This window comes from Cololabis saira, chromosome 16 (genome assembly GCF_033807715.1).
Source record: "Cololabis saira isolate AMF1-May2022 chromosome 16, fColSai1.1, whole genome shotgun sequence".
NCBI classification, from domain to species: domain Eukaryota; kingdom Metazoa; phylum Chordata; class Actinopteri; order Beloniformes; family Belonidae; genus Cololabis; species Cololabis saira.
The window spans coordinates 12,631,175-12,656,627 of NC_084602.1; the positions used below are offsets into that span (position 1 = coordinate 12,631,175).

Here is a 25,453-nt window from a genome sequence, read left to right on the forward strand (position 1 = left end):
TGACTGAAATATTTATTTTTGTTCTTGACACTTGCATTTTTTCAATTTACAATTGTAACAGCTCATATAAAGGTATGTCAAGCTTTGTCATACCATGACATCAGAAGATTTAAGTAAATCAGCCTTTTTAATATTGCATGTAAAGTATGAACAGCTACAAGTAATTAAAATTGCAGGATTTGCCTTTGTTTTCTAATGAATTAATCAAATGTATCCAGAAACTCAGTTATTAAGAGACTTTAAACATCAAAATTAAGTTTTCCAAGATAGCACATCAGCCAAAAGAAAATAATCTTGAGAAGGGATGTATTTCATGTCCAAAGTTTTCAAAAACCAAATAGTAACCAGGCGTTCTTTAATAAATGATCAGTGTTTTTGCAAATCACATGAAACTTTTGTTTGGGGAAGAGAGCAGAGAAAGGCAGCCGTCTTCCGTCTTTCCAAAATCAGCAGCACAATACACACTCCTGCGCAGACTCTTCAGGAGATGTAGTCCCATGAATCATCAGCTCTTCTGGCCAAGCCTGCTGGTAAACTCATGCAGCTCCAATCTTCCAGCTCAGGAATCCGGGCCTTCAGACCACGGTCAGCATCAAAGCGATTTATAACCCTTCTCCCTGCAGCTCAGACCCCCTCGACAGTGTCTGGCCGCCAACCTTTTTGCCTTTTATAGGCTGTGTTTTAATTGCCAAGTAAACATCTGAGTCAGATGCAGAGCAGGAGAGCCAGATAGGGAGTTGGCTTGGCTTCTGCTGATGTGGACAGAGTTGGAGAAGAAGACAAAGAAGCAGTAGACAGATGGAGGAGATAAAAATGTGACACTTTTTTTTAAAGTACTCAAGACTGTAGTTCCTTCCACTTTATGCTGGTTCATTTTTCATACAATACCAAACATTACATTTTAGAGGATTAACATCTGTTGCGGCTTATTACTGAAGAATAATATGACACATGGTCAGAATGGGTTGTGCTTCCTGCATTTCTCAATATTTTACTGACATCTTCTGGTCAAAAAACAGAACAGCAAGGCTTTTTCTTTTTCATTATGCATGACTCAGCTCCGATCAAGCTGGTCCCCATCTGTGAGCCTCGTCTTTGCAGATGTTCCTGCACTGCATTAAAAGCCCGAGGAACTCATCTGGAAGCCTGACTGCTAATGGATTACAATGCAGGCTATTTAAGACCTCGTAAACTAACTCTGTTACTCACTTCAGGGGAGTGTCTTGGAAAGAATCTCATCAGTTTCAGACGGACAAAAAGCTTCTTTGTCCTACTGACCCAAGCTGCATACAAGTGTGGAGGCACAATCTCCCTCTGTTGATTCCTAGTTCCTCCTACACAACAGTGGCTCAAAGGCCAACATTTTCGTTCTGCTATAATCCGTGAAACATGACAGACTTCAGCATCCAGTATTATATTTCAAAGGAAATGCTTTAATAAAAGGAAATAAATATAGTGCTTTTGGATGGCAAAGTCCTTTACAGGCATGGGTTATTGCACAGCTCTAAGGACAGGCAAACACTTTCATACATTGGTTCAAAAGTTAGAGCAAGTATTACCTGCTAAACACATTTCATTAAAGCCATCCATAGCATAACATTTAATGCACTCTCCACTTGTCTGGCTAAATATGGACGGAAGCCATTTGTATCCTCTTTTATTGACTTGTGAATATTTTACAGTGACATGTCTGAGCTGAATTGTTGTAATCAATGATGGCTTCAATCGACCTGGCATCAAACAGGAGCGTTGGACCTAAAAAAAACAACATATAAACAGCAGACATTTCCCTGATGCTGCAGTGCCTTTGCCAGGAAAAAAAAAAAAAAATCATGTAAAAAAAAAAAAGCTGTAAAATGAATTCTCATATAGTAAAAGTGTTAATGCACTGTTACATAATGCTCTTCAGTTAACCTGCTACTTTTTCAGAAAGCAGAGTTAACACATTAGAAAATCTGTACTTCAACCCAAAATTGCTTGAATGGAAAATATTTTCCATGGATGTTGATAATGTGGCCAAATCACCATGATTGACAGGAACGTTGTTGTTGTTACAACAATAGTATGACCGCAGTCTTACAGACTGTAAGTTACAGTACATCTGATGTGTCCATACTGTGTGATTCAAAGATGCAGAGGCAACGGTGGACCTGTTTTCTTTGTATGTTGAGAGCACTCTCTGCATTGATCCTTGCTATGTATCACATGCTCAGCAAGTAAAGAGAGAAAAGCAGAGAGGGGGATCTTTTCAGTAAAGCATCTGTGCAATTCATAGCTGATGAAGGTGCAAAATCCACCAGATCAAACATTAAAACACACTCGTCGCTTTGTCAAATTTGTTCAAGCTTCATTACATCCTGGTTACCCATCGGGTCAGCTCCTCAAGGCAACCTGGTTTTTATAAAAGTAGGCTGTTGCAAACGTAACACTGACAGTGAACAACAATAAACTGATAGGATTCAGTGGTAAACCACGAAGGAACAGTACAATGAAGTTGCAGCTTGCACCACAAAAAAACTCTTTGAAAACTATGAAAGCTCAACAAGTGGGATAAATTAGACTCTAGGAGTAATCAGGTCTGTTGTGGGTAACTCAATTACTATTAATATGAAAACTCATCATTGCAAAATGTATTAAGTGGTTTTGCAGGAATACATTAAAAAAAAAAAATCTTAGATGTGTGTTGGCACGCTGCACTGTTTGTTTTTTTCGTTCTCTATTTTTTTTAAATTATCTTTTGGCTCCAACATTTATTTAAAATTTACTTGAGACAATGCAAAGTTAGTACGCATTTAAATTTCTGGAGAAATATTACTGGGGCTTCTATTTATCTATTATCTTTTTTTAAATCTAATATGAAAAAAAAATTGTAAGTGGTTTCATTTACACAAGTTAAATGACTTTGACTAACTGACTGGCATTTGCAGATTTTAAAGAGTAGAGAAACTGCTTTGTTCAAATAAATGTGAAGCAAGCTTTGACCAAAGGAGGAAAGTGCAAATGTCACAAAAAAGTGAACAAGATACAATTAACTCTTGTGTGCAACTAATAAATACCTAAAAACAAAAACTTTTAAACCTGCGTGTCAATGACATGTCCATGAAAAACTTCTAAGCGTTAGTATTACCAGAGAAGCAAACAAACTAAACACGTGTAGTTTGGCCACGAGTTTGAAACCCATTTTCACCACAATGAGATCCAGGTTTATATCCAGAATAGCCTGAAAATCACTATGAAAAATATATGTTTAAATCTCTCTCTATATATAACTTTTTAAGAAAAAATACATTTAGTACCACTGATTTTATCTGGACACCAATATAAAGATACAAGGATAGAAAATGATTTCCATAACTTATCGTTATTTTAGTATCTGGGATGTCAGTTGGCCGTGATTGTTTTGATTTTTAACTATATTTTCTATAGTTTTCTTCGGGTTATATTTGGTTATTTCTATTTGATAGATCACATGATCTTGAAAAGCTGAGGGGAAAAAACAAAAATAAACAAAATATGGAAGAAAAAAAAAAGTTAAACTAGCATGTCCTTCATATTACATCATTAAAGGGATAATGCCATAAGTCATGTTTTTGATTGTGAAAAATCTATAAATATTTGACATAAGTAACATCGTTTGGCAGATTTTCAAAAGGCATAGCATTCCTTTGTCAGCATTAGGTTTTCTGAGATGATGCAGCTAAATGTTTAGCTACAAAAGTGACAATTATATTTCTCTCTCTTTCAAAAGACCGGAGGACATTAAGTTTCAGTGACTGAATCAAGCAAATATGTCACAAAGCTCCAGATTGTATGTGTTGGTATAGACTTAATCAGGGAATAACAGACAATTTAAAGACCGAACATCAACAGGCTGCTGTTGTTCCGATTTAAGGTTGGGAATAGTCAGAACTCTCTTTTGCTGTTTGCAAAATGTCCATGTGTCAGACTCATTAAACTCTTCTTCAGTTTAATTTTCAGCTTGCGGTCTCACTGGCAGAGGGTGCACCTCAGTTTCTGGTCCAATGCTGTCACCCTTAGGGTGTGCTATTGCGCACAAACTCAACAACATGCAAAAATGCACATCTTGGAACGAGGCTTTGCGTCAGTTTCTTTGTAATGATTCCGAAAAAAGACCTGGATTTACAAAGAAATGACGGACAATAGTTTGTTAGTATGAGTAGCACAAGAGGATCAAAAATTACAGAATAAAGACACTTTGAGTCTATATGGTAACAAAAAAATGCCTTCAGTGTTGCACACCACCATTCAGGTGTGTGTTTGTGCTAATAGCAAATGTGAACAACTGTGTTTCCTCAGTCTGGTTCCGGAGTATCTTCTGCTGGAGCAGCTGGAGTGGACTTGTATATGAAGGTCAACAAGAAGAGTGCTATGTCATGTGAGCACCAGTAACCTGTGTGTGAGGTCACAGTCGACCAATAGCGACTCTCCACCAGTCCCTCCCGGAGCTCAAAGTCAATGCGCCTCTCCAGCTCCACTGCAAGACAGAAACAAACTATTACAACCATGACATGACAATACCCTATTGAACCTCTTACAAAGTTAAGCTGGGCATAGACTGTGCGATATTTTAAATAGTTTGATTCAGCCCCATCTCACACTGCACGACTAGATCGCTGAGTTCAAAAGTTTGCAGCCCACGAGTCTCACACTGTACGAACCGTCTGCTCACACTATACGTTCATAATCCTCACGTCGGACTTCTGTGTACTGGAACTGCAACGTCAAAAAGAAGTGGAAGAGGAGGAACCCCGAAGTGGGAGACACCAAAGATGCTCAGCAAAAACAAATGCGCTGCCTTGGCAATTTGTGCCATTCTGTGTGGCGATAAATGAAAAAAGATCGTGATTGGACAAGGAATTGGCTGGGCAGACGTGGGAAATACCGTCTTTTTTCTGCTATTAAAACATGATTTGTAATTTGAATTTGCAACACTTTAAACTACAAATAATAGTTTTTGACGTGACATCAGAGATTGCGCATGCTCTCTGTGAAAGGATGAGGCAAATCGGGTCGTAGCTGCTTCAACTGTGCGATACGTTCACGAGGAGCGACCAGGATTTCAAACAAGTTTGATTTTCTTGTGAGCACACGATTTGTGATTTGGGAGCTGGTTGTGAGGCGTTAATCTCTTGTCGTTACCCCACGTACACTGCACGAGGCACGACCAACGGTTGGGTCGAAACCTGGCCCGATCCAAAAAATAGTCGCACGACTGGAAAATCGGTTCAAAACGAGCCGATAATCGCACAGTGTATGCCTGGCTTAAGAAGAACTTTTTCCACCAACAGAAACAACAATAATTCACTCCTGTGTGTGTGTGTGTGTGTGTGTGTGTGTGTGTGTGTGTGTGTGTGTGTGTGTGTGTGTGTGTGTGTGTGTGTGTGTGTGTGTGTGTGTGTGTGTGTGTGTAAACCTACATGAAGTGTCAGCTGTGGGGGAGGTGGGTCGAATCATTGTGGAGAGGCCGTAGGCTGATTGGCTTTCCGTGCGGTTCTGCTCTTCTTCTTCAGCATTGGGCCCATCAAGCCCTAAGGACACCGAAGGCTGGCTGTTGGAGCGGGAAAAACGCGAAAAAAGGATGCCGCCTATGCCCTTTCCTATGCTTGCAGCACCTGCAAGTAAAATACATAAAAAATACATTAGGAAAAAAGCCAACGTAATGAAAATGTATTCAACGGTGCCACTTGATGGCACTCTTGACTCAAGCGTCTCATACTTGGCCCTCCAATGCAATTTTCTTTATTCACAGATACATTTATCATTCCCAGATGTTGTCACATGTCACACGAACGGTTGAGAGATGACGTTATTTAGATTTGAAAAACAAAGAAATTTAAGTTCGTTTTTTTTTTTTTTTTTAAATAACCAGGATATCACATGACCTCTTATGGAATGTGCTGGTTTAAACTTCCCAGTGATCCTGACCCTCACAAGCTCAAATCAAATGCAGCTGGGCTTCTTTTTCTTGGGTATTGGGGTACCTACTTCCATGTAGAAAGTTTCATCTGTTCAACTGGACCAGAGGTTATTTACTCGGTCAGGTTGTGGGATGTTTTGGTCATGAATCAAGATGAGAATGTTTGTGAATTTACCAAGTTAAGATACTTCTACAAGGTAACAACACCAACCCTTAACACACAAATTCACATCTGCATTTTGATTCTCACCACCCACTCAAACCCAAAACTGCCCGTCATCAGCCCATCAGGATATTTCCATTAAAACAGGAAAAATAAAAAGGGAGCAAAAGTGGATCATGTGACCAGAACCATCTCACTAGCTGCCCAAGTAAACAACTTCAAGTGGGCAAAAGAGTAATTATGACCCACAAGTGTGATGTGCAGATTAATTAAACAGTTAAAAGCAAAAAAATCCCCAATAGTCACTTTGAAATGACAAAGCTTTCTGAACAGAAAGTGAAATGTCTTCAAGAACCAAGAAAAACAAATCTGGTTGCCCTCGATTTAAGATTTGTTCTTTTGACATGATGAACAATGAATGTAATCAAAATGTTTGTATATTGATGATGGTTTACCGAGTATGCTGGCCTTGCCCAGACTGGTAATGGACTCGCCGTAGTGCTTGCGTGGAAGGACAGGAGAAGTACTTGGACTGGGGATGCTCTCGGTGTCAGATGTTGGATCTTTGACAGGGTTAATGAACGTGGGCCGGACTTCATCATAGCATGTAGGGTTAGTGGCACTAGACCTGGTGAAGAAAATAAATCCCATAAGTTTAGGGCATGAAGACCAAAATATTTCTGTACAAGAGAAGGCATTCTATATTCAAGTCCTTACCAGTGTATTTGGACAGGTGCAATGTTGCTGTAATGTTTGAGGATTAGGGGCTCCAGTCTGTAAGCCTGAACAGAACAACAGAAATTAGAAGCAAGATATAGAAAACACACACTGACCAGTTGAAATTCATGCATATAAATAAGCTGAGACTCTGATGTCAACACTGGCAGATGACAGTATAATCCTGTTGACCCGTACGTTATTGTCAGGAGTGCACATAGTCGGCCCTCGAGGGCAGTTGTCATGCAGTTTTTAGATGTTTCCCTGTTTCAACACACCTGATTCTAAATAAGGGTCGTCGTCAGCATGTCATCACGGTCTGGAAAAGTCTGTTAATGACGCGGCCGTGTCTGTCAGGGAAGCAGGGAATCATCTAAAACATGCACTACACCAGCCCTCAAGGACTTTCTGTGTGCACCCCTGGTTATTGTCAAGGGGAGTTCAAGGGTATGCTAGCCTATGAGAACATTTAGAAAAATAGCCTTTTAAATGATAGATTTGGTAAATTGTGTGGAAATAAAAAGGGCAACATTCCGACATGAGATGAAGAACTCCAATGTGAACCGATATTACAGTAAAATCTTTACACAGTCCCAGGCTTCAGGACCCCCTGAGCTCTGAACCCTGAGTTTCCTTCAGAAAACTACCATTAAGTTCAATTATCAATAACTGCAGAAAAATCTAAGTGGTAGAAAAAGAACTGAACTAGAATAATAATTAATGAGAGCTAAAAATGAAAACAATATAGCTTGCATGCCGTCTCAAAAACAGAGGTGTGTGAGGGCGATTTCATCCTCTGCTAATTTCATACATAAGCTGATTGTAAATGACAGGTCGTGCCTCAGCAATGAAGGTGCAGATGCAAATTTTTTGAATCATCCATTGAGTGTAGAGGTACACCTGGTTGCCAGACATCTTCTATCCAAGTCTAGCGTCATTTACTCTTTGGGCCTTTGTTGCATCTTGACGCCATCAATTCGATAGAGGAGCATAAATTAAACACAGTGAGCGCTGCCAGTATAGGAAATACCTTCAATGACACTTGGAGGGACTGCTGGATCTGAATAAATCTGTTTCACCAAGAACCAAGGCCCAACCCATTTCTGGTTGGGTAGTAGGACTACTGTTAGTGGAGTTAAGAAAGAAAGCTGCACCTCTGTTAGATCCAGAGAAATGCCTGTTAGACAGTTTGTGTCGATAACAACATTTTTTTTTTTAAATTAGTGCAATCACACTGAAACGCCAGAGATCTGACATGGCATGGGAAAACTATCAGCCATGCAGATGGCAGTTCCTGTACAAATAATACATAGGATTTTTTTTATTTTTTATTTTTAAATCAAAGTTACTAAAGGAAACTAACCACAGGATCTGTGGGATGAAAGACGTTGAAGAGTCGGCTACAGATGGAACTGGGCAAGATGTGGTCCTGGTGGCAGCTTACACCTGGGCGGATCCCTCTCAGGGCCAAAAACACAGCCAGAGGAGAACCCATGCAGAAGAAGTTCTCTACCTGTAAGATGTTTTGTAAAAAACAAAAAGTATTTTTTTAAGTTTTTGAAATTGACAAGCATTTCTTTAATCCTAAGAGCAAAAAAGTCAGTTTGAATTAATACAATAATAATAAAACAAACACAGAATGGTTATTTCAAACAGGAACTCAAAATAATTTCTCTATTTGTAGCATATTAGAATGGTTCTCATACAATGTTTTGACAAGATTAAGAGTATGTCACCTTGAATTTGAGAGCTGGAGGGGCTGACGGCTTTGAGGCCTCTAATGTGACGAGCTGGTTTTCCAGCTCTCGCAGCCTGTTAAAAGCAAACAGGACATTCAGTACTTTGTGATATAAAATGCAAAAATTCATTAAAATCTTACATCATAGTTACAGTAGGAGTATAATGCACTCTACACATTAGCTCATGTTACTTAGACATTCTGTTCTTGCACCCTTTTAGTCCAAAAGTCAAAAGATTTTCCATAATTTTCTCGGTAATATTGTCTCATAATGCAATAATGAGCTACAACCAACACAAAAACAAGCCTCTTTGATAACTTGGCCATTTTTCTCCTAAATTGATGATCCATTTTTTTGAGGTTGTTTATAAACATACAGCCATACATTCATATATATGTAGTTAACTCTTAACTGCCACTGATCTGCATAACCAAGGTTTTACCTATTCCTTGTGAACTTCAGCTGTTCTAACAGTTGTCTCTCCTCATAGGACATCCATTGTAAATCCAGCTCTTCCTCCACGGCTCGGTGCTCCTGCAGACAGAAGCGGACGGGATCCCAGCCCGTCATAATGTCATAGGTGATGACACAGCCGAGGGAGTGAGACACAATGGACACTTTGCCGCCTTTTTCCTCAAACTCAGGGTTCCGTGTGCAAAAGAGTGTGTACAGTCTGTTCAGCTCTTGTGTAAGGCCTTTTGTAATCTGGAGAGAGGGAGTGGAGAGGTTTTAAGGAAAGTGGAGGCAGCCAGAGATATCTAAAAGCTTCTGAAAGTGTATGGCTCTCACTTCATCCCGGTAAAGAGGGCTGTTGTAGTACATGATGTCCATGGCACTGCTGTTCAGGAGGTCTCTCAGTCCTCTCACTTTGTCCGGTGTGATCGACTCAACCGTATCTGAGGGACGATGCCAATATGTTAGTAGAAAAACAGATGTAATGCTCGCTACATATGTCTTTGTAACGTAAATCCTACTAAACTCATGCTTTGACTATGATTTTTTTTGTACCGAAAGAAAAAAAACAACAAGACAAACATACTTCCATCCAGCGTGAGCTTCGAACGCCACTCCACAGGGAGGAACTCAACATGTTCATCGCTGTGGTCTGAAAAATGCTTCTCCTCCATTTTTCTCACACCTTCCCTCAACCTTGAAGGATGCAGCAAAAGAGAAAATATAGTATATGATGACAATATTGCACATTAAAAGCTGTATGTGTGTATTTGCGCATCTGTTGGTTTGAAATAGAAATAAGATAAGTGAGTAGATTACGCACAAGGAAGTGTACAATATTAAAAGATTATATTTCAGAACGTCTCTGTTCCCAACCGGCCTCTCAGTCAACTAGATGTTGTTTGCACTCTCTCCCTTCGACACAAATGACTGTCGGGAAGTGAAGAATGACATCCATTTTTCCATTAACTGATGCAGATGCTTCTTTAATGCAATGTGTACACAGTAGCTCCACAGCAAACAACCCTTAATGGGGCTGAATTAACTTGCAGGATATACTACACAAACAAAGCGACGGTGAGGTCGATGTTTATGGGTAAATTTAGGCTGAGAGAGGCTTTCAGGTGGCTGAATGGAACATGTGACCTGTGTTTTGACAGGACCATCTTGTCTGTCTGCAAGGTAACCTAAATGCTCGCAGCTCTGAGTATTGCATAAGACAGCTTTAGTTAGCATTAGATAGTGAACTTGTGATTTCAAACAAAATTCCTAACTTATCCAAAAACCTAAACCTGACAGAGTTTTGGTGAAAACCTGAAAGTCCAACAACGTCCTCCTGCTTTGCAGCAATCTGCTTTGCAGATTGCAGTGCAGTTATGGAAAGCATAGAACTCTAATCAATCAAGAATAAAACTTTTATAATAATCATCAATCAAGCAAAAAAGAAACTGACTCGATATGTTAGCCTGATTTTCCCTTTTGTGTGCTGTAATCCCCAGGAAGATTGGAGTCAGGTCTAATATGCTATGCAGCTTGACTTGGTCTACTTTATCTGATTAGTCGGTCTAAGCTGGTTCAGTGATCAAGAGCCAACTTTGTGGCAAAGAGTCACACATGAATCTTGTCTGCACAGTCTGTACTACTTTCTGCTGGAGTAGCCACGGGTCTCCACCACGAGACAACGGCTAAAGCCGATTTTGTACACATGCAACTATTTTTATCTCGCATTAGAATAGGTCCAGACTGAGTTTATCATGTGGCATTTATAATGTACTATTCTTGGATTTGCCCTGATTGTAGTGCATTTCCCTTGTGCTTTCTCAAGTGTTGGTATATTGCACTATCTTGGTTACAATGATATATGACACATATCAGTAACAGGAGGTAAACAGAAAACACAAAAAGAATAGGTACAATGGGGACAGGAGGAGAGAAGCAAACAAAGATTGTGGCTGCAGTGCCTTCACTCCCTTCCACAGAGCAATGATTTAAAGCCACTGCGGGTAACTTTGAATAATCACAGAGGGGAAAGCGTTCCTGATATAGTTAAATTCCTTACATGCTGTATGTGTTCTGATGCTTGAGATAAAAAAGAGCTTTTACATAGTGCAACAACTTACCTGTGGATTCCATAAACAGACAATTTGCATAAAGTTAAATGGTGCTGAACAAAAGTGCTGCTAATAATAACAATGACCTACCCAACAGGTTTGTGTAAAATATTAAAAAAAAAACCCAAACACTTAATACGTAATATGAAACAGAAAATGTCTTTGTAGTATCTTTGTCAGAATGCAGCTAAAGAGCACCCGATGGGACAAATCATAATCATCTAAGGTAGAGAGTCATAATTGATATTTGTGCCTCTGACTTTTTGGTTTTTTTTTTTTTTTTAAGAACAGAAAATAGAAATAAGTAACTGTTTTTTCTCTGCTCACATTTTGCTTGACAGTGCTACACTTCATCTGAATTGAATGCTGAAAGGTGATCGATGTCCTTTAATCTTTACAAGACAGATGATAAACTCTACAAGTATAATTAAACTTTTAAGAAAATATGCACACAGGAATATTCTCCATCAAATGATCTCATTTAAGATTGCAACTCACATTCCAGTGTTTTTAATAATGCGCCCCTGATCCATCTTCTGTCCAATGCCATGCACCACAAAGACGATGTGCGTCGTCTGGGGGGGTCTGTCCTCAGGAGAGGCCTCCTCAACGTAACCCCGGTGGAGTCGTGTGCCGCTGCTTGATGCTGAAACCAGAGTTAGGGCAGGGTTTCATATATTTTCTGCAGTAATAAGAGTGGGGGTATCCGTCATTTAGAAGAAAATTAGTCAAATCAAGCGTTTTTTGTTTGGAAAAAAACCAAAACAAGCTTCACTTTGCTTACATCAAAGCTATTAATAGCTCAGTGACTGTGCTTCGGTACAACGAGGCCAGTGGGTGAGACAGGGAGCCCCGCTGTGACCGTGACCTAAGACTATCTGGCAGCTTCTGTAATGTGCTTGTGGGACTGAGAGTGTGCCCTTACTTAAAACCTATAATCTAATCTAGTCATGTGCTGAACAGAAAGGTGACATGAGCCATTGGACGGTGTAGAGAGCACTAAAGAGATATCTCTTTACAGAGCATCTGTTGGACAGGGAAGACTGAAGAAACCAGCGGCTCCTCCTCTAACAACGTGCAAGCTGGAATTGAAAACATACCACAGACCAATGAGACTGCAGATCAGATGATGAGGAGCATCCCATCATATAGTTTTTAGCATTTAGTGGAACTTAGGCAAGGAAAACATTCAACAATGTGTAATTTAAATGATAAATACATTTTACCTACACAGACCTGATGCAACATTTGGCAAATGTGCAGTTTTAAAACAGTTGTGAAATAAATAAAACAGCAGTTCATTTGTTTCTTCAAATATTGATAAACAAGAAAAAAAGTGAATAATCCACAATAAAAAGGTAAATAGTGTTTTTTTTTTTAAGGTCTTTGGTCTAAAGAGGTTTAACTGTACCAAAATATATTTAACAAAAAAAATGTTTGCGATTGTTTGATAAGACGAGATGATTATACACTGACTGTAAAACTGTGCCCAATCCCAAAAACAAAGACAAAAGTGCTTACACACCTTTAGAGAAGCCCAGTTTCTGGGTGACGGTGCGTGCAATTTTGGAAGTGGTAGCGTCGCTGTAGAGATACACCTCGTCCACGCTGTGCCAATCCACATGTGTCCGACTCAGCTTCAGACTGTGGATGGCTGCAGAGGGAGGAGAGTACGAGTGAATGGAGAGGAAAGAGGAGAGGGTACTGCCAAACGACATACCTTTTTATTTTGACATAGTAAATGGTAAAAGCACATAGGAGGAAAGAGGCTCAATGAAATATGGTTTCACATTATGAAAATAAAGAAAAAAAGGAAAGCTGCGAAGGTGCAAGAAGGTTATTATTTCAAACATAGTGGGAGGGGGGGGGGGTAAAATTCTGTGATCATCTACTCAAACAGCTCAATCAAATGCAGACAACAGCATTGATCTGCAGAGAAAAAAAAAACATCACACAACAGAATTGCATATTTCAGCTCTTGCTTGTCATTCTGCTTGCAGATTCTTAGACAATGAAAAATGATATATATTATTTATATATCTGCGTGTTTTTGCCTCCGTCTCTTATGCAGTAAATAAGGCAAGTAAGAGCAGATGCATAGCACCGTATGACACCTACAGAAGCCAAGAGCAATAAATGAAACTGCTTGACTGAATAGTTATTTATAGGTCTGCTAGATGTCCTTGAAATGCCCTGTTCAGTCCAGTTCATTTACTCAAAATTGTTTACGAAGTTGGCTTTGCTCCAGCATGCAGTCAAAGCTCTTTGTACTGAACTGCACCAAAGTAGATGTTATAAACCTTTAAACCTTTTTTGGTGTACATGTATGGGAGAGATATTGCTCTTTTCCTGTAGGTGCATTTCACCGAAAACAGATCAACGTTTAAATCCTTAAAATTCAGCTGACTGAAGTGCAAGAATGACAGTTTGACAGTTGTGTTAAAAAGTAGTAAAACATTTTCCTGTTGAAGAAATAATGCACTCAGAATATTGGACCAAACAGAAATGTAGCACTGCAAGTGCCATCCAAAGGTTCTGGGCCACCTCAAAGGTACTATATCAATAAAAAGTTATTTCTATTTTAGAATAGAGAACTCTGTTTAGCCCGTTTTTTCTGCGCTGGCTATGAAGGACATATATGTGCGATGGAGAAAAAAGTATTTCCCATACTTGATGAAACCCAAACTGCTGAGAGCAGTAGAATATATCTTTGGCTGACTACAGGTGCAGACTAGTACTCTGCCCAAACAAAGATTAACAGTGAGAACACCATAACAATGTTTTGTCTACTAATGTTTTGTCTAATCATCATCTACACTTCAAAATCAGTATGGTTTCTTTATTTCATTGTCACTGCATCGAGATGCCTGATGTATGTTCAGACCCTTTTGCATGTAATTGTTTAATTATATCTACCGAAATCTGAATCATCTCTCAAGTCTTATTCGTGGTAACTTAGACACTCAGTTTTCAGTCCAGTTATTCACCTAGTTGAATAGAATGTGTCAAAGAAGTTTGGTAGGTTTTTCCACAACAATATGGAAGATAGAAATCCAACTAAAGCCAAAAAAATATATATATTTGTCTATTTACCTGGTGGTATTATCTGAAATAATGTTTTACGATTGACTAGGTCAATTCCCGTTTCACAATTAAATGCATGGTATCACAACAAGATGAGAAAGTGGAGATCAAGATTTAAGTGTACAGACGTCCTGAGTTTGGTGAGCTAGTCTGACAGCACATCCCATAGCCTGGTAACACAGCTAAAAACAAGGGGATGAAGGGGGAAGATGTAAAAGAATGGAAGAGAAAGACATCTTGCATGAAACTACACTGTCGAGGAAAGCTGCAAATGGTTCATAGTTGGGAGGAGGTAGGGGCAAAGGAGATGAGCAAGCCAAGATCTTTAAACTAACCACCAATGCCACTGGCCTAGGACTATGCCATAACATATTTATAGAGAATTTTTTGGGTAACAATGGATAGATTTATATAAAAGGTGATATGTGATGCACAAAAAAAAGTAATAAAAAAAAAAACCTCTGAGGTCTAATTTGAACATTTTGTTTTTGATAAATTACCACTTAGATTTCATATAAAATCAGGACACATGGTGCTGAGGATTCTGTATTCAGTAGACCCAGATTTAGGACAGGGACAGACCTCAATCACAGTGAATGTACAGAATGAGTTAAGAGCTACCATAGTAAAAAAAAACAAAAAAAAAACCCTACAATGGCTCTTCTGTGTGGCTCACCAATTGTGCTTGGCTCTCAACAGAGGGCTTCATTCAGAGAGCTCTCTGTTGAGCTGGTGAAGGCAGTTCATTAAAGTTGCTGTAATGTTGCCCGATGAAAAGAAAGAAACCAATGCAAGTAAAGTGGGAGACAGAGCTGGGAAGATTACAAAAGTAGCACAGCAGGTTGGATATTTTGAGGATTAACTTATTTATCTCATATTCAGTGGTTTAAGGTGTCTTTTTTTCGAATGTTTTTGCTTAAACCATATTGACTTCTCACTATTAGGAGATACATGGAGATACACAAGGTTCCTCAAAAATCAGCAATACCAGCTCCAAACTCTGAGTCACACCACAAAAAGGGAGTTCTAGCAACTAGGCCCAGTTAAAGCTGCAATGGAAAACTGAGACGACAGCCTAAATCCATTTCATACAGCCATTTCTAACTGAGCCTAGGTCTAGTTGGAGATATGAAACTTCAAAAGGTTTGTACCACAAAAGAAAGGAAAATCTAGTCCCACAAAGACCTAGGCCTAGGATCTACAAGGAGGGGGTACAAACTAAAAGAGCTAAGACAACAGAAGTAATCAGAAAACTCGATATTTTACAGTACCTTGGCAGCGTTTGCGCTTGTGACATGTAGTTTTAGCACTCCTTTGATATCCACTCCATTTGAACAGAAAAGGGAGGTAGAAATGGGGCAGGTGGGAGAGAACTAACAACCAACAGAGAGTGAGTAATGGCCATTGTCCCAGTGTCACTCACAGAGGCTTGCAATCATTAATCTTAAAAACATACTATTCTATCAAGTAGAACTGCAATCAGATTAGTGTTGCAACCAAGACAAAGAGCGTCTTTAATGTGATAACAACCTGGTGACTACAGGAAAAAAAAAAAACGGACTCCGTGCCAACAGAATGGTTTAAAATTTGATGAATCTAAAGCCCACAATGCAAACATGTTTGACATATATCAGAGAAATGAAGATGATCTGGATTTGCACTCAATACAGAAGTCTATAGAACTGGCATCTATAAAATATATTACATTATGCACCACAACTTTTTCTTTGGTAGATGTTCACACTTCTGACAACTCTAATATTTCTTTTACTGATAACTACTTAAAAAGTAAGCCTTTATGTTTGAGGAAATGCTGAAACTGTAATCAGATTTTCCAAGAGAACATTGTTCTGTAGTCATTTGCTTTACATTAGCAGAAGAATATTTATTCTGATACATAATCTGGTTGATTTAGTATTAAACAGTAAATTTGCTGTACTTATACAAAGATAAATATAACACAGGATTTAAATACATTACATTATTCCTCTATTGTAGATAAATAGCTTGAAAAGACATTTGAAAGGGTTCGTGGGTATTTGTTGATCAAAAATGTGACCTCCACAAGTCTCAAGTCTGACTAACTCAATCCGTAATAAAATAAACATGAGGCATCCAAATGTCAGCGGCGTCACTCTCAGAGGAAGTAGAGAGCTGTGGAGGGGGAGAGAACTGCTGAGTGTACAGTAAGTTTGTTTGCCGTAAGAGCTATTTGTAACATCCATTTGGACATTACAGCACTGATGGATCCATTCACTACAAGTGCTTTAGTTTTAGTGGAATCCCTGTTTTAATCCGAACAGGTGCATCAAGGTCAAAATGAGCTCTGTGAGTTCCACTTTTGCAATATTCCATCATGTGTAACCTATTTTGAGGTTTTGATTAAAATGCCATGATTCGGGTGATGAATGAGGTCCTCTGTTTGTTGTTCTGTTATTATGAATGCCTTTTTTTTTTTAAACATACTTTAAAAACATTAATAAAGAGATGGAAAACAAAATGCTGTGATTCTTTGAGGGTCCACATGAACCGTAACCAATCCATTATCAAAATGAGCAGTAGATTTATTTTAGACAATCAGACATTTACTAAGCCCACATGGTCCTGTCTCCATGATGGCATTAAAACATTTTAGCTACCTTGAGCAGAGCTGATGACCATGTCCAACTGGCTCCCAAATGTGCATTTATTTTTGGAGTTCTTAAAGCATGTTTTAGTCATCAGTTTTAGAATGTGCTCCAAGTGCCACGTGCTGCCTCAGTAATTACAGTATAGAGAGTTGAACAGGCAGCACACACAAATCACCCAAGGCCTTTGCCTACATAAAAAAAATGCATACTGTGGAGTGCAAAGGCTGAGATGATGCTATGAACAGCCTGTTGACTGGTTTTCCTTGACGTCATTCCAGCCTGACAGACGATGCCACACCTTTCCACACCTGACTGACTACTCGGTACATCCAGGCTTTAAAATTGATAACACAATCATACTAAGAAAGTATGTTGTTGATTAGAGTTAACTGTGAATGTCATAAAGAAAAAATCATTTGAAATAACAGAAATGACACACTATTTGCTGATAAGACCTATAAGCAGAAAGCCTCCCTTACTAACCTTTAGTCTCATCTAGCTACAACAGCACACGGAAAGAGTTAAAGAGTAATGTAAGCAGTGAAGTCAACAGATAGCAGGGCTATGGACTGCAACAACGCAAGGGTTCAGTGCATTCTTAAGATCCATGAACCATTCTAATACACTTCAAGGTAGACTCTCTGTGGTTCTGACTGTTTCAAATTATTCATTTAAATATAAAATACTGTTTTCTAAAGGCTGTTTGTGAAATCAGGCCAGAGAAAAATGAATTACCAGGATCAATCATTCACTTTGCTTTAAGACTCTGCTAAATGTATAAGCGGAAAACAGTGAACAGATAAAGAAAGAAGAACGTTTAAGTGGACAATCTGAAATTTCCACTCCTTTAGATATAAATAAATGTAGCAGGCATTAGTTATGACAGTACACAGTGCTACAAATAAGAATCTTATCACAACTTCCTTCATATCACAAGCAGAATAGACTTGTACAATATTCCCTTCTTTGATAATAAAACCTGCCCACGAGACAATATACAGTCAATGTGATGGTTCTTATGCAAGGGGCCTTGAAATACCACTTAATCAATTAATGTGCACCTACACTAAATGTTGCATACCTTCCAAATAATCTCAGATCTCTCCGGGACTGTGTATGCCCACATGCACTAATCTAGATTTCTTAGTGTGGTTGTGAGTGACAAGTGACTTTCGAGTGTGTTGTCTTTAAGATTATTTTGCTGAATTTGAGAAAAGTGTCCCCAGACACCAAACGTTGGATTTCATTTACAGGCCTTACGGGAGTAGAGAGCTATAGACAGTGTCTTTATTGTACACGTCAGCTTCACCTAGAGTGCTAGAACTCTGCAAGGCAAGGCCTGGTGAGACCTGAGGCAAGCAAAATGACGCTCATTAGATTACATCAATGAAACCTTCATGGAGTGACTGACATTTTTTTTTCTTTGAGTCACATTAATTTAACAGCAAGACAGACTAAAACTTTATGCAGTTACACAAAAGCAACAGATTATATTTAATTTAATATTTTAGTGTGTATTGTCAAAATGAACTTAGTGATTGCCCTTTGCTCTTGTGATGAAATATTACACCATTTTTTTCACGTTCTGTAAAAGTGACTGCATTTTTTTTTTTTTTTTTGCTGTATTTATCTAAATTTCACACATGCACCACAAGTGAAAGTCCTGAGGATCAGGCTGCCACATGGAGACTGCTGAATCAAAGAGATTCTTTCTTTGCATTTTGGAGGTTAGAGAGTCCTGCATTTAACTTAAGCCAGTCCATCAGAAAAGGCATGTGCCAAAACGTGTATGAGCTGCACCTGTTTTACACACGAGGGTGACATAACAAAGCCTACACAAAAATGAATGGAGGCCCATACCTCATTCAGTGCTCTTAACTGCATTCATCTTACAGCAGGCAAGAATGCCTCATCATTCGCTTTTCAAGCCTCATAGTGCAGTTGTCCTGGCTTCAGTGTAAAGATTGTTACTTTTTTCTGCTCACTTCTATTTTTAACAGAACTTATAACTAATAAAGCACATGGGGTCATTTCATCCCTATGCTGCTGTTACTACTAAACATGTGTTTTCGCTACAACAGCTTGGTGAAATCAGCATCAGAACCATATGTACTTTGCTATTAATAATGATAATCAAGATTATGGCTTTTGCTTCAATCATAAAACACATTCTTACACGATGAAGGCAACAAATTGCAATTAAATGTTACGTGTAAATTAAGAACAATTCATTGAGAAATTAGTCAAAAGAATGGATGCTTCAGTGCTGTTTAGGGCTCATACAAGACGGATCTCTGTACAATAAAGACCTCCTGGTGTACTAAAACCATTTTATCTTCACCTTTCTCCAGTACTCACCATCTTTGCTATCAATGGTTTTGACCACTAAATCTGTCTCAAAGGTGTCCTGTGTTTGTTGTCCACGGAAATGGTTCAGATGCTCCTGCTCAATGAGGTCGCTCTCCTCTTCCTCTAACGGGAGCCAGGTACCATCAATAAACCACTGCCCTCTCATCACAGGAATATGGTCTTGTTCTGTAAGAGCAATAACACACGCACACATGTAATTCATATATATATATGTATATATGCATAAAATTAACTGTATCAGTGGACATTTTGTAGTATGATTCTTTTGGGGCTCTGGGAATAAATATTGTTTATAGATTAGTTTTCATTGCAACAAATGCTTTTAAAGAACCAACCCCTTTTCTGATCATGCTTTGCCTGATGTACACTGAACTGATTTCCATTTAATTAATTGAGTTTGACAGTCCACCAGGACAAAGTCTCAGTGTTGAACAGAGCTAGGCCAACTGTGATTACAGCCTATAATTCTGGTCTGATTCTCCCGGGATGAGGGAAACTGTAAAAACAGATCTTAAGTTAGGCACACAGTGAAAACCACAGGGCTACTCTGTTTAGAGTGAGACAGTTCATTGGGCTGGTGTGAATACATCAGCTTACTTTTAAATACTAAGAACACAATCTAAATGTTAAGACTAAAACAGACAAGAAAAAGTGATAAAGAATCAGCAGATACTATGTGCTTGGGCTGGTTCCGATCTGGTCAGGTAAGATAAACTCCCACTCTTCACATAATCTATGTTCCAGTTATATTACATATAATTTCACAATAATTGCAAAATTCAGCCAATGTCTGTCATATCATTAAACCAAAACAGTGTTTAACTTCTTTTTTTTTTAATTAAAGGATTTTCCTCTTTCTATTACAGTTTGGCAACAACCTTTTTAAAAAGTTAAAATACTACATTAAAGATAATAAACCTGATTGCTAAAGAACTAGATGTCAGTTTACATAAAGCTTCAACAGGATCAACTACCCATGAGCCCTTTCATTGGGGTCAGGTTTGGGAGGTTGCTTTCATTTGTTCCCACCCTTTTCTTAGAAATGGCCATGAATTAATTAGTGCAGATCAGCTGAGCCCGATTGATGGGCATCCTGTGTTGTTCCCAAAAGGCAGGTTTGAATCGTTTTTTTGGTCATTAAAAAAAGAAAAACCTTGCAAAAAATTTACTGCTCAGTAAGTTACTTATTTCAAAAACACTATCACCCAATGGAACTACATTTTGAAAATGTTTTTAAGATATATGACGTATGTAAGTGGTTGACCATAAACAGGAAGTGGTCATTGGCTGCGTGCAAGTTGCCTTTATGCTGTTAGACATTATACTGCAGAATATAAAATATATATAAGGTGTATAAATGCAGCAAAATAATTGTGAAATGATTAACAGCTGGTCAATCTACAAAGTGAAACCTTAAAGGGGACCTATTATGAAAAACATGTTTTCTCTTGCTTTAACATATATAAAGTGGTCTCCCCTCAGTCTGCCAACTCAGAGAAGGAGGAAAGCAACCAAATTCTGCAGTGTCTGTACATTCGCCCGGATGAGCCATCCAGTGTCATGTGGCTTCTACGAGCCGTTCAGATTCTGCTTTACATTCTGATTTACATAGGTTGGTCTCCGATGCGTGAAACCACGCCCACAACTAACTCCACCGGCCGGAGCTTCCACCATTTTTTCGTAGCGGTGTATATCGTCATTCAGGCAGCCAATCAGTACAGAGCCTCATTATCATAGCCTCCCCGCCCACTCAGAATCCCACATAGAGAAGGAGGTTAGAGAATGGGACGATAAAGACATGGCTCAGAGGCTGAATTTTTAATTTATTTAGCAAAAACAATCAAAAGCTTGTTTTTAAGACATTCAAGGCCTGTTTAAAATAGAGATTAGATGCCATAATAGGTCCCCTTTAAGTTCATGATGATTCAACCCTGAGGTTCACATTTACTCTACTTACTGAGGTAGGTGCATTCATGGAGCAGGTTCTCCTGCTCAAGGTTTAAAAAATTCTAACATGCTAGACTTCTGTCAGGGCTTTGTACAGTAAAATCGCTATTCCACCATTTATGGTTAATGCCGAGTAAAAAAAAAATCTATATGTACAGCATAGTTTTATACATTTTCTTCAGGGGTGGAAGGAGGAAAAAGTATACTCACGCTTCCAGTAAACCGGGAGGCATTCCCTCTCTTTGACGTCCACCTCGTACAGCCCGCCCCGAACACAGACAGGCTCCACGTTGATCTCGATGCCGTCCAGGTCCCTGACATCAGACTGGGTGGACGTGTCCAGCGTGGACATGTCCAGCGTGGACGTGTCCACGGACTCGCTGCCAGGTCTGGTCTCCCCCGGCAGCGTGCCGTTCTGCCCCGGGCTCTGCTCGTCCTTCTTTCCCTCCTCCTCCTCCTCCTCCTCCTCTCCTCTGCTTACCTTGGACGGCACCGCATCTGGGTTCAGCTCGCAGTATTTCCGAAACATGAGTTCAATTTTAAGCGAATCGTGTCCCACAAACGCCTTCCACGTCTTCTTGTCCTCCTTGTAGAACCAGCGCACCTCCTCCGGGACCAGCTCCGTGACCACCTCGTTGAACCGATGCCTGGAGCTGTTGGACCGCGACCGCTTCCTCCTCTCGAACAGCGGGCCGCCGCTGTTCCCGGAGCTGGAATTCGATTCGAAAACAAACATGACAATTGTGTACAGACAGACTTGATTCATACAGGTTTCTATCATAAGCTATTACCATAACACATGGTTTTAAGATATATATATACAATATTGTAGGAGCTTGGGAACAAAAGATCTGAAAAACACTTTTTGCGGACGAAGGAAAAACTTGAGTTGTTTATTTCAGTCTCTCCAAACAACTGCCCCGTAACCAACGGTAACAGAACACTAACTGAAAACTCATCGTCATCATTAATAACGTCTAGATTCTTGTGAATTCTAACCTACTGAAACTAAACAGTGTCCTGCTCGTGAGTGGCCACTACAATATATATATATATATATATATATATATAAATATAGGTCAAAAGGCAAAAGAGGTCTCTACTGAAACCCTTGATTTGTGGTAGTATGGCAAGTAGCTCCTTTATTCACGCTCATATGGATTTGGAAAAGGTGTAATATACAATTTATCAACAGTTTCAAAAAACAACACATTTCACTTTTATCCTATCAGGCCCAATGGCACTTGTGTTTCCAGTCTTCTTAACTTTACAGGACTGTCTCAGAAAATTAGAATATTGTGATTTTCTGTAATGCAATTACAAAAACAAAAATGTCATACATTCTGGATTCATTACAAATCAACTAAAATATTGCAAGTCTTTTATTATTTTATTGCTGATCATGGCTTACAACTTAAGAAAACTCAAATATCCTATCTCAAAATATTAGAATATTCTGGGAATCTTAATCTTAAACTGTAAGCCATAATCAGCAATATTAAAACAATAAAAGGCTTGCAATATTTGTAATGAATCCAAACTGTATAACATATTCTTTTTTTTTTTTTTTTTTTTTTTTTTTTTTTTTAAAATTGCATTACAGAAAATAAAGAACTTTATCACAATATTCTAATTTTCTGACACAGTCCTGTATATATGAAATCACTCTATACATTTATTTGTGAATCTTTACCTAAAAGCCTATTACATTTTACCAGTTGCTCAACCAAAACACAGTGATGTTTGGTACACGCACAATCAATAACCAGGGATTTGATGTGCGCACTTTAGTTTAAAGTTATTAATTAAACACAATCGATCTTCTTTTAAGTAAACAGCGCTGTTGAACCTTTTCTTTAGTCAGTCATGTGTCTGACTGTGATATGAAACATTAACCAAAAAACATCTATAATACCAGAAGCAGTTAGATTTTCACATAATTCAGCAATGGGAAGCTGGGGTATTTTCTTGCACTGGGGCATGACCAAAACAATTGATACTGTACTTCCATTTAGTGTGTCACATTTTTCTGTTCTACGCTTACAGAGATGCATTTTTCAACAAATTACTGAACTTTTCTATCAACAGTTTCAAAAAACAACACATTTCACTTTTATCCTATCAGGCCCAATGGCACTTGTGTTTCCAGTCCTCTCAACCGTATATGAAATCACTCTATACATGTATTTGTGAATCTTTACATAAAAGCCAATTACATTTTACCAATTGCTAGACCAAAAGACAGTGATTAAAAAACAATTTAGAAAAACCGATGCACTCAAGAAGTTAGAAAAATATAAAAAGCCTTTATTGAATCATGGCTTAGTAAAAGTTAAAAAATGCCAACATGTTTCGGTGGTCTTTGTTATCTGCCTTGAAAAAGGCCTACATGGCCGAAACATGTTGGCACTTTTACTTAGCCATGATTCAATAAAGGCTTTTTATATTTTTCTAACTTCTTGAGTGCCTCGGTTTTTCTAAATTGTTTTTCAATCTTTTGGATCCCCATGCCGAAGAGCACCTAGAGTATACTTTTCATACACCCAGCAGCACTTCATGCGTTTGTAGTTAGACTTAAAGCAGCACAATGTAACTTTTCCAGATAATGTAATATTTCCAGAGTCATTGTGATGGTACATCAACTTCCAACAGGTTTAATGACACCTCTGTCATGGTCTGAGGGGTCTGTATCGCCTTCACTGGCACTATGTAACTTTGAGGAGCATGGTAGGAACCCTGCCACACTACTGGTAAAGCACTACTGCTTTTGTCCAAAGGAGCCGCCAAACTCAACAAAAGCTGAAAGTTACACTGTGCTGCTTTAAAACACAGTGATGTTTGGTACATGCGCAATACCATGGGGTTTGACGTGCGCACTTTAAGGCTGATTTATAGTTCCGCGTCACACCGACGCAGAACCTACGCTTTAGTTTAAAGACAACCAAGTTATTAATCAAACACAATCGATCTTATTTTAAGTAACCATCACTGTAGAACCTTCTCTCTAGTCGGTCCCGTGTGTGACTGTGCTATAAACCCACCAGAAGCTGTTCCCGGCGCTGCCCCCGAACCCCGGGCCGGTGATGAAGGCTCCGGGCGGGCTGAGCTCCAGCAGCATGTCGTCCTGGCCGGCGGGCAGCAGGTCCAGCCCGGGCTGCACCGAGGACATGCCCGCCCGCACCGAGTCCTCCCCGGAGCTCATCTGGGGACCATGGCTGGCCCGACTCTCCTCCCTGGTGTTGCTGCACGGCTCGGGCTGCTCATCCACACCTCACATGGTCAACACCATCAACACCCGCAGAGATCCCGTGCAAACACTCACACTAAACCAGGAAGGACGCAAAAAACAACAGAAACAAGCCACTAGAAGCGGGACGTTTGGACGAGGTTCATTTCCGTGAACGAGGCTCGGCTAGGCGGCTAAGCTAATGAAGCCGGTGTCTCAGCGGATCTGAGGAGATAAAACACAAACTAACGGGGGAAACCCGGACGGGACTTCCCATGGTGTGAAAGGACGGGTTGGTTATTGTTATTGTTGTCAGGTGGCGTTAGTCCGGCTGGTCCACAGGAACGTTATATTCATCCTGCTCAACTGTCCCCGAAGAATTTCATCCGTTCACAAACAAACCTCACACAGACAGTAGTAGTACCGCCGTGTTGCCAGACCCGGGGGCAAAAACAAGCAAATAACTACGCAGTTATAAGTTAGATTTAGATTTAGATTTAGATTTATTTATTTGCACAGTTAAACATTACACAAATAAAAGTACCATCTTTACAAATTAAAGTGCAGGAAGAGGCGAAAACTCAAAGAGCTTATCAGGTGCCTCCACCTATAGTTAACATAACATTTAATATCATACTTATAAAAACAAAATATACAAATGAGCAGTTAGAAATCTATAGATGATAGAAATTAAATGAAAATTACAAAGAATTTACGCAAAAGAAAAATGATTGGATATATGAATAACGATAAAGAGTACAATTTAATAATTAAGAAAAAAAAATATAAACGACTAAATAACAAACCAAATGAACACAAACAAAAAATAATTTCAAGGAGATTACACAAGACGATAACATTTTTCAGCACATCCATTACTTATGTCAGAGCAGTTCCATTTACAAAACAAAAATTAAGTGGTGTTTCAGACATCCTTTAAAACCTTGTACAGAGAAGCATTTTTTTGCTAAATGGGAATATGTATTCCATAGTTTGACACCCCTGTACCGTATTGCATATATGCAGAAGTTAGTGCTATAGGTAGTTAGTTAATATTTATTTCGGTCAATCACAA

General features: G+C 39.0%; 1 protein-coding gene across 2 annotated transcripts; it reads right to left on the minus strand.

Moving 5' to 3' along the window:
- Positions 1-660: 660 nt before the first annotated feature.
- On the minus strand, positions 661-24,778 carry ddhd1a (DDHD domain containing 1a). 2 transcript variants are annotated; one of them, XM_061744501.1, is made up of 15 exons: positions 24,194-24,778; positions 21,363-21,862; positions 19,194-19,370; positions 15,477-15,578; positions 12,647-12,775; positions 11,620-11,767; positions 9,597-9,706; positions 9,347-9,453; positions 9,000-9,262; positions 8,555-8,630; positions 8,182-8,331; positions 6,819-6,883; positions 6,557-6,729; positions 5,439-5,633; positions 661-4,495 (listed from the first exon to the last, which is right to left on the minus strand). In XM_061744501.1, the coding sequence occupies exons 1-15, from the start codon at positions 24,352-24,354 to the stop codon at positions 4,314-4,316; spliced, it is 2,538 nt and encodes an 845-aa protein (XP_061600485.1). In that variant the 5' UTR covers positions 24,355-24,778; the 3' UTR covers positions 661-4,313. The 2 variants fall into 2 exon arrangements, with proteins under 2 accessions (XP_061600485.1, XP_061600486.1); XM_061744502.1 differs by lacking the exon at positions 15,477-15,578 and having other exon boundaries at positions 818-4,495.
- Positions 24,779-25,453: the final 675 nt, after the last annotated feature.